The 10,376-nt window shown below is 50.0% G+C and overlaps 1 protein-coding gene across 1 annotated transcript; it reads right to left on the bottom strand.

Annotated features, from left to right (window-relative positions):
• Nucleotides 1-1,376: 1,376 nt before the first annotated feature.
• CBX7 (chromobox homolog 7) lies at nt 1,377-9,325 on the bottom strand (the record flags this gene model as incomplete). The annotated part of the gene is made up of 5 exons (XM_010147899.1): nt 1,377-1,635; nt 3,625-3,964; nt 4,591-4,657; nt 5,177-5,242; nt 9,282-9,325. Coding segments are annotated over 5 exons (666 nt in total), but the record flags the coding sequence as incomplete, so codon positions are not given.
• Nucleotides 9,326-10,376: the final 1,051 nt, after the last annotated feature.

Below are 10,376 nucleotides of genomic sequence, written 5' to 3'. Positions count from 1 at the left end.
AGGTCTATATTTAAATTTTGAAGTTATTTCATTAAAATTTGCTTTTAAAACACATGGAAGAGCACATGCGTGCGCGAGAGCAGATGCTACGCTAAACTACCGACCGAGAAGATGGCAATTCTTCAAAATCCTCCAAGTGCCACAGGCAGTCCAGCACGAGGCGTTTTCAAGTGCAAGATCAGGCAGGGTCTATTGAAATGCAGACCACTTTCCTCAGCCAAGATTTCTGAGCCTTCCAAGGGGAAGTTCCCATCAGTACAGTAGAACAGCATCACAGATACCGTGAGGAGACTGGAGTCACGGAAGAATGTTACACTCTGGCAGTACAATCCAAGAATTTGCATTGCAAAGAATTAAGTATTTCCCCCACCCCCCCTCCTCAAGCCTAATACATGCCTTCCCCACATGTTGTTTACCTTGGATCTCTCGATGGGATCCAAGAACAGAATTTCCTGCTAATCAAGGTCCATTTCTAGCTCAGTTCTGTCCAATTCCTGTGTCCTGGGCCTGTGCCAGTATCTTGGATATCTTTGCAGTGCCAGGCAATGCTTCTGTTGTCCTATTAGCCCCTCCTCCCAGGGGAGAGGAGTCAGTTTTCAACCAACTTATTACCACAGATTCGGGGCAGCATTTGTTATTAATACCGAATTTGGCAGAGGGTAAGAACACCCCGCTTTCCATAACGCGTTCCTCACGCAGCAGAGCCGAGCCTGGAAACCCCGTTCAGCATATACAGAATGGCATGTCTCGACCGCCCTGGGTTTCTGAGCTTTTAACGAAGGCAAATTGAATTTATGTTGCCAATCTAGATTTCAGAGCAGCATTTCAGTCCTTCCGCGTGATCAGTGACCGAAGGGAGGAAGCTCTGCTATCTACAGGGCCCCGTGCTGCAAAGGCTGACTTACCACGGACAGGCAAGCACGGTTCTGGAGTCCTGACAGCAGGCCACAGGGAAAACAGCACTGGAGAGAAAGTCTTAACAGGCTGGAGTTATCTACACACGTAGGATCCATCGCCTCTCACTGCTGCGGGAAGAGAGGGAGGAGGAAGGTGGGAAGAGCAAAGCACAGAGAAGTATCTTTATCCAAGGGCTATCAATTGCAGAACAAGGCGGCAGGCTAGAGATCCAGCTCTCTTTCCACCTCCACATGCCCTCTCCCCACAAATGCAGCTGCCGCCACTTAACAGGATAAAAGGGGAATTGTTCAGCTTGCTGCTTTCACATCTAGGAGCGGAGTCTTTGCCAGGGAAAGGGCTGTCAGTTTCTCAGATGGACAAAGCAATGACAAACACACTCCCCCCACACTGCCCTTTTTTGCGTATCTGAAAGGGGAAAAAGGAGAAGATAGAAGAAAAAAAAAATTAAGGTCTCTGTAAACATTTTAAGGAGACATTTTGGATTTTTTTTTTTCCTTAAGGGATAAAATAACCCTTTCCTAGCCCCACCCTAAAAGCACTGGTTTTGGGGAGCACTGAAAACAGAGATTCAGAACTGCGCACTCCGGTCTCGGAAGAAGCCCTCAGCCACTTGTGCTTCTCTGAAAGTGACGGTAATGGAGTTTGCCGTGATGTCTGTCACTGTCACTTCACTGGGGGGCACAGTGGGAATCCAGGGGAGACTGCCATCCACATCTGCTGCAGGAGAAGCAGATAAGGACATGTTAGCGAGAGAGAGGGAGAAGGAAGAGGAGAGGGAATGGAAGGATGGGAAAGGGGCCTCCTTTCTGGCACACAGTGAGTGAAAACAGCCTGTACTGAGTCTGCACACACAAGGCAAGAGCGAGCATGGGCAAGCCCTCCCCTCAGAGGCTGAGGGAAAATGGAGGATCATTGCAGGATACAATGGGAAAAGGAAAGAGTAGCAGAGGTGTCAGACACACACCAGCATCAGAGCAGCTTACACACAGGTCAAGGACTCCGCACCACCACCCAGCTCATCTAACCACCCACACTTCCCCGATACCTCCCAGCCCATCTCAGCCCCTGATTTGGCTCTGTGTTGGCAAAGCAAACTCACCCCAACGTAAGCTCACCTGCCCATAAAAGCCCTACCCTGCTGAAAAGTCAAACCCCACACACTCTGACACACACACTCTGCAGATACTCCTACGGGAGTCAAAGGGATCCAAAAAGGAGGGTCTTCCTTGTGATGCACCTGCAATGCAGCCTGGGCGCATTCTCTCAAAAACCCATCAATACTGCCTCACAGAGAGGCTGCTGTCCCTTTCTCATATCCTTCCTTTGCTCCCCAGGAGCTCTGCACAAGAAATGCAAGCATCCCTGCGCTTTCTCGCCACAAGAGTAACTATCAGTCCCTCTGCCTCCAAAGCCTCGCTTCCCCCCAGCCAGCCACGAACATACACAGACAGAAAGGAAAACATCCCCTCTCCCTGTACTATACACGTTGTTGTCCCAACCTGGGAAAGGAAGAAGCGCTCCTTAAGAGTGTCTCGAATACCTGGGGTACCTACTTTCACCTCAGGAAGAGTCCAATCCCCTCTAACAACAACTGGGATTCCATGCAGAAGTATGTCAAGGGGAGAACAAAAAGGAGTTTCACGTTTCTGTGGCGCCATCCATTCTTCTGATCCCAAAGTGCTTTAGAGCTTTTGGGGGGGAACAGACCCCCCCATTTGCCCACTGCCAGGATGCAACACTGGGTTCCTCTGTGCTAGCCCCATTGCTGCCTCCCTGGATTCTGGGCGCTGTTCAAGTCCCTCTCTAAAAGGCGGGGATAGCACTGATGCCCAGAACACAGCCTTCTCCCCAAAATCCTGCCATTCTCCAGCCTGCCTAACAGCTATTCCTAGCGAGGGGTAACAATCCTTTAGCTACCACAGGCAGCACAACCTCCGGTTTTCCACTCCTCAGGAAAGCTACGCCTTCAGAAGCTCTCAATGCAGGGATAGAGTTTCCCTGGTAACTCAGAGCAAAACGCACATCCCACAGCCCTCCTGCACAAGATGCTGGTATCCCTCCCCAGAATGCCAAAACGTGCTTGGACATCTCCCGTGCCTACACTCACGCTGCCTACTCAGTGAGATCAGGCAGGAGTTACCACCTCTCATCCCCCTCTCACATAGCTCTAGAGCAGAGACTTAAGAGGATGTGGGGCAAGGAAAGGGAAGGAGGGGGCAGAGGAATGCTCTGTGGATTCCTAGCGGCACCCCTGCGTGCTTCTCAGAGCAGCACTGAGAGCATTGCTGGTGTCCAAGCTTGTCCACTGCCAGCCAACCTCCGTGTAGCAGAGCAGCAGGCTGAACACATGTCGATATGCGGACAGCGGCAGACTTCCTCACTGTCACACCTGCAAGTCACCTCTGCCGGGAGAAAACCAAGAGGGGAGTAACCCACAGCATCTTCTGCATGTTTTCTTACACTGGGAGGGGCGTCACTGATCGAAGACTAGAGGCAACAGCACCAAAACAAAGCAGATTAATCCATGCTATTCATCCAAACAAGAAAGGAACTTACAGACAAGAGGGCCAACAACGTGAGCCAGCGAGAGCTGCTCTGAGGACCTGACCTAAAGCACAGTCTCAGAATGAAGCAAGCAAGGAAGAAGCATGCAGAGCATCCTTCTCATGCCTCAGAAATTCACAGCCCAGGTGTGCCTGGCCTTACCTTCCTTGCTGGTGTGCTGCATGGCCTCCCAGTCCTCAGGGCCCTGCCTGGCCTCCAGGCCCACTGCATCGTTCAGGAAGAAATCACGCCTGCAGTTTCGGCTCTCCAGGCTTGCCATGCGGGGGAACTTCTTCCTTGACAGTCGCAGGTACTTCTGGTTTTTGCGTTGCTTCCGGAGAGAGAATGGCAGGACCGCTCCCCCAGTCTTCTCCGAGAACTCTGCCTGCCCTGGCTTGGCCGCAGGCAGGGTACTGTCTCCTCCTCCAAACCTCCGCGCAAGTGAGAAACAGAGCTTCTCCTTTCCCTTGTGGGCACTCCTCAAGTCCATGCCATACAGCCGCTGCCAAGACATCAATGCAGCAAAGGTCAGAGTGGAAATCCCATCATACAGTCAGGGCTCCCACCTGGGAGCCAGGAAACTGTTCTTTGTTCAGTCCCTGAGTACCCTGATGACCTGGGATAGGTTCTGCTCCTTCTACAACACTGTTTCTCTCCCCGCTTCAACTGCCATCTAAGCTCCTCCTAACATGTTCTTCCTAGGATTTGCTGCTTTTCATGGCAACAGTCAAAGCTTGAAGCGGAATTCTGCTTCAAACCAGCTGCTACCTTTAACATGCTGGAAAGTCCAAGCCCAGCATGAAATTATAAGAGCACACAAATCAGGTAACCTGCAACCACTCAAGCCTGAAGTTTACAAAATCCCAATCCAGAGAGAAAGAGCTGTTGCTGGTTTTTTGGTATTTTTTTGTTTGACTGGTTGGTTAGTTTGGTTTCTTTGAACACAAGTCAGTTGGTTGTTCAGCTAACAGCTTAAAACTATCTGCCTAACCACTGATTTCATGTTGTGGTGTTAGCTTGTTACCTCCAATTTTGTCCCCACAACAGCAAACAGACCATTTCCCCCTCCCTGTGGGCAGAGGAGCAGCAGCTGAGGAGTTAGAAATACAGGGAAGAGCAGGAGGGTACCTGCAGTAGGAGGCGCTTTGGTTTGGGGCCTCTTTTCCTGTACCCCGATGCACGGTCTCTCTCTTCCCTGGGAAAGAGGAACACAAATCAAACCGAGTACTAAATACCACAGCACAAAGCCCAGTCAGGACTTCTACCTTCTGCAGCACAACTCCCTCATTTCCTTCATTAAAACCCAATGGCGACCAGTGTGGGCTTGGAAAACATCCCAGAATTGCTCCTTGTAGGAGGGAAAGCCTTGCAATAGGGGAATTTCTCTGACCTAGCTGATCAAGGATGGGTTAGAGAAACTTATCACCCTGCATCACTCCAGTCCAGCCCTGGACCCAATTAAAACCACAGACTGATGGCTCTTTGGTTCAGTGCTGCTTGTTCTTGGCCTCATTCCCTGAACCGCACCGATGGGAGCTGCTTTAACCCTGTCTTGTCCTCCTCAGCCAACACCAAGGTACAGAGATCAAGCAGGACTCATTGCTGTACATCTCATCTTTGACTAAAGTAGGGACAACAGGGACACTCTGTACACGCTGTGAAATAAAGACACTATTTTCCTGTGTCCAGGGAGAGAAAGAACGTGCGCCCTTACTTTTCTTCATAAGCCACTACCAGGCGAGGGTCCAAGATATGATCCTCTGGCTCCCATGTGCTGTATCTGAAGAAAAACATAAGGAATGTAAAGTAAACAATACTTTAATGATCCGCTCTCTCTGCAGGCCTGCCACCAGTGTGCTGCGGCCCTGGACACTGTCTTCACAAGGGTCGGTGGGGCCTGCCGCAACATTGCGAGAGCTCTGAGGAATCCCAGCCGTTCCCTCCCCAGCTTCCCGCAGGCACCACCTCCCCTTCCCAAAACAGGCAGGGCCAAGTGTCAAGCAGCCCTTTGCGGGAAAACAGGGAAGGCTTTCCTCCCCAGGGCCCCCGTCCACGCTGTGTGCAAAGCCTGTGCAGACACTCACAAACTGATTTTAAGTCAGTGCCTGAACAGGTCTCATCTGCAGCACTGCCTCAAACCCAACAAACCCCATGGAATGACGAGACGTGATCTGGTACAGCTTTCTGAAAAATAGGTCTCTCTTAATTTAGAGTGCTCCAAGAGTAAGTACGCTCTCTCACCTGCATTATTAATTACCTCTAATCACAGGAGCTGAAAGTATTCATTTGAGTTTAATTTTTCTCCACTGATGCCATTGAACGAAACATGTTCACACCCGGGCCCCGAGGCAAGTTGATGGCGACTTTCCAGCTATTCCTGCTCTCCCCGGACTCCCCCTGCAGGTCATTTCTCTCTGGCAGAAGTCACCAGCATTTCTGTACCAACCCATCTGCATTGTGGTCACGGCTACCAAAACTGCCCCAAACGAGCCTGATGCTCTGCAGGTTCGTCACCCACTGCCTCATCTCCCTCCTCGACTGCCAGACAGCTGTGACAGGAGTCAGATGCCCAGGAAAGGACTGAACCCACCCAGCAGACAAGGCCAAAACTGGTTCCCAAAGGGCACAGCTGCACTTAATACCTGGGAGAAGCAGCCAAAAACTCCCATCGTGAAAGTTGAAAGGATCACAAGGTGGTCCTCGTGGCATGTTTGCTTCTAAGGGGTCATGTTTACCAAAAAAAGGTGGGTGGCATATCTCTACACAACCTCAAAGGCAAGAAAGCAAACCTGATACCCCAAATGCCTCAGAAAGTTAATTTTCCTGGAAGGTGAGGTCCAGGGTCTGGAGGCAGAACCCCTCCCAGCCCCTGGGGAGGAGGGCCAGAGAGGAGCCACATGGAGGTGGACAAGGGGGCATTTGCATCAGTGCCTTTAAACAGGGGGAAGGCAGGTTAGAATGTTTACATTTCTGGAGGAAGCACAGGCTGCACATGAGGGCACGTGATACGTGCATGTATGAACCCAGGGGAGGTGGTTTGGGAATGCTTTTCCCCCTTTCATCTCTCTATTAGACAGAAGAAAGGTACTAAAATATAGGAGCACACCTGGAGAATGGTTCTAGAAATGACAGTATAATTCTTTTGCAAAAGGGAGAAACAAAAATATGAAATTCAGATATCCCAAGGTTCACTGTATGCCAGAGAGTTAAGAACAGACATGTTTTCATCACCAGCTGATTCCCTTCCTCCCTTGCTGAAGCCTCCTGCAGCAACCTGACCGTGAGCTGTCAAAGCCAAGATGCTGTTTCAACAGAGGAAGGTTTCCTCCCAGCTGCAGGGATTCTGGCACTCATTCTACAAATTTAAGAAAAATAACACAAGGAGGAGGGGGGGGGAAAAAAAAAACCACCAACCACAACATCAGATTGCTTTTCATGGGCAGCAGAAGAAAGGGGATTTGCTTTTAAAAAAAAGAACTGGTGGGTGTTGCCTTTTTCTCTGCAGCTCAATTTCTGGCTTTGCTGCAGTAGCAAAACACTGCATATAAAACACCCCTATGGTTCGGTTTGCCGCGCGCGCGCACACAGAGTCGTATAGATGGGTACGCACAGCCCAGGCTGCAGCAGAACTGCAGAGAGCAGGCACTCTGGAAAACACAGATCATATGATCTGCCTTCCCCCTCCTTCTACTCCTCCTCTTCCCCCTCCCCTCTTAACTCCAACACAAGTTGTAAACAAGCTTGTAGCTAGAATCAGATTGTAACTCCTCCATTCCCTGGCTCCAGCAGTACAACCCAGGAATCTGAGGTGCAGAATCTCAAACCAAGAAATTTTTATCAAAAAAAAAAAAAAGAGTAGTGAAATATCAATTCCATGGGAAAGCAGCAGAGTACTTACCTATCCTTACACCCTTCCCTGAAGCCTCCAGTGGGAATGATGGGATAATGGGCACAGAGATTACAAAGAGCAATGCGACAAAGTTGGGGAGGGGGAAAAATAAATAAATACGATGTGGGATGAGGAAACAGAATACGTTTGAAGCAAACAGCTTGTGGTGCTGCATGCCATCACAGGCATGTGTATGTTTAGAAACAAGGAACAGAGACCGCTAGCAGGATGAAAGGGACTTCAGTGCTCAAAGCGTCTTGGTTTTAAGCAACTCAAACCACTGAGTGAACAGTTAAAACAAGGGGGGTGGGCAGGAGAAATCGGTGCTGTTCAGGTTTGGGGTTTGGAGGAAGAGGGAAGGTGTTTGGACGCATCGCAGCATCAAAAGAAGGGAACCCTGACATCCCCTCACTCCCTGGGTACAAAGCTGTGCTTTTAATTTCCAAAAGAGAGCTTCTGGCTCCCCCTGAACTCCAGCACGCAGGGCAAGGAAAGGCAGCAGTAAAAATAAGGGCTGCTCTGTCTGAGGAAACGTTACGCCATGCCTCAGCCCACCTTCTGGGCAAGTGATTTTGCAAGAGAAGGACCTCAATGCATTAGCTGGAAGGAGAATGGGATAAACATCAGTATTCTGGCCAGGAGGGGGTAGTGCCTCACGGGCTACAAATGCACCTCTGCCAGTGATTAAATTAGGCTTGGCTAATTAGGAGGACTGCTGAAGCAGTCCAAGAACTGACCCATACTACATAGCAACTGGTGCTCAACAAGTGCACAAGGTCACATTTTGAGAGCAGAACTTACAGTCAAGGACAAAGCCACCCTCTCCCACCACCACCAGAGAGAAGCTGCTTATATTCACCCACGCCCTGTAAGCACAACCATTAGGCATGAGGGAACGCATTCCAGCTTCTCGGACACCAGGTACAGCCTGCCAGGACCACATCCTGGCAGGATGCCGCTTTCCAACTGCAAGGATGAAGCAGTAAGAGCAGCCCCCTCTGCTTAGCAACACGCAGCGCCACTGCACACGTAACATCGTCGTACCCACGCACGTCGTGTACGTACACACGTGCGGTTACAAGCAGAAAAGCAAAGGCAGGGCCCCATACGGGCTGGCCAGGAGGCTGTTCCACTAGGCTGCTAACTAACATAGTAATATTCTCCAGTTACCTAACCCTTTTAATCTCAAAAGCATTTTGCAGGCTGTTTAGGCACAGAGCAATCACCCTTGTTCAGAGGCAGCTGCATTTTAATAAGAGAAGTATCTGAAGTATCTGTAAACAGTGCACAGTAATGCTGGAAAAACAAAAAAGTGATTCCTTTTTTCCTTTTTGCAACATAGAAACCAAAGCCAAGGCACTCGAAATAACAGAAGGTTTTGGATGAGGAAACAAAGGCATGGCGGTAATTTTCAAGGGACAAAGATCACCTGCATTTGGCTACAATCAATAAATCTGAAACATTGCCCCTTTCCGTTTGTGAACTGCAGAGGGCAAGCGGTAGGATAAGATAAGGCCGTCAGCTTGTTTTCTGCTTTAAAAGGCTGCATGTAGACCTAAAAATACAAGCAGGGTCCTCTCGGTGCCGACTCAGAAAAGCAGGTGGCATTCCAAGTTCAGAAGACTGAGGGTTCCCTGTTGAATTCACAGTGAATTTAAAACTCTTTGTATCTAGAAAGCATCTCAATGGAATGTTTCAGCGGTGGCAAAACCCAGTCAGAACAGACTGGCACATGGTTTGGATCCCTCAGCTGCCAGTCTGGAAATAAGATCAAGTTTTGGTTTGTGGCTCTCTGGTTTTGTTTATCGCTGTTGGAATGAGGCACAAAAGGTTACCCATTAGGAAAGAGATGCTCAGCTGCAGAGAAACAGCGTAAGATATTACTGAATAGTGAAGAAAATGAGTAAAAGGCAAGTAAAATGCAACTTACTTTGGGGGCCATCCTTTCCACTTCACCAGGTATTCTACTTTACCCTAAAGGCAGAAAAAGGGAGAAGAAAACAGGTGAACCCCGCAACCAAACATGGGCTAAGGTAGGAGAGGCAACCAATCAACAAGACTAAACTCTGCAACTGCAAAGCTCGTTTCCCACTGCGTTATTTTGAAAACAAAGCCACTTCCTCATGCAGCTACACTTGTTCTTTTCCTCACCCCCCCAAACACAGGTAGGCAGGGGTATTTAAGTGTGCTCGAACTACCACCAGCTTGGGTTCGTACCTTTGCAGAAGCCCAGCAGGCAGAACCCCAAACGCCAACAGGAAAGCAAGACTGCAACCACTCCTGCATGTACAGGCAATCCCACTAGAAGTCAGCACACATACACACGAGGGGGAGATGTATGCCAGGAGCAAGTGTCAGAGGAATTCTTTTTGAGCAGGGAGAAGTAATACAGTATTTCAGAACCTATGAAACGTCTCTTTGGCTTGTTCCCTTCCAGTTGCTACACGCTTTACTCAAACGCTGCGCCACCCATCACAGCGGCTCAGCCTTTTGACCCAAGCGAACGGCAAGCTCACAGCTGAAGTTGAGAGTTATCCGTTTATTTGTTTACTCGAAGTACAAGATTTAAAAAGCAAAAGAAAGCGCAGTGGTTGGAAACCACGGCCAAAGGCTCCCAGAGAACAGGCACGACTATTTAAATCTTTAATGTACCGAGGAGCTTGTTGAGCGCTTCGCACAGCACGACCGAGGCCTTCCTGCGTGCAGGGCGACCACCACCCCTCCAAGTGCCGCGGGCACCTCACACAAGCACAGCAAGCGCAGCGCTTGGGTACTTGAGCCAGCCCCGGGCTGGTTTTCCTCGTGGGGGGCTCCCCTGCTCCCCAGTGCTCGAAAACACTGTGCCCTGTGAGGCGCTTCCCACCGGAGGGTCTCTCCACGCTGCCGGGTTGATGCCCTTAACACCCCGTGGGGACGGGGTGCGCTCCCACAGCCGGGCAAACTGAGGCACAAAGCCGGCTGCCCCACCATCCCAAACCCTCTCTTCATTGTCATCGGCACCGATTTTGCCCCCCCGGGCTGCCCC

The sequence above is a fragment of the Eurypyga helias genome, unplaced genomic scaffold (genome assembly GCF_000690775.1).
Source record: "Eurypyga helias isolate BGI_N326 unplaced genomic scaffold, ASM69077v1 scaffold40792, whole genome shotgun sequence".
Classification (NCBI taxonomy): Eukaryota; Metazoa; Chordata; class Aves; order Eurypygiformes; family Eurypygidae; genus Eurypyga; species Eurypyga helias.
Note: the sequence above shows the minus strand (reverse complement) of the source record. Positions and strands in the feature narration are given on the sequence as shown.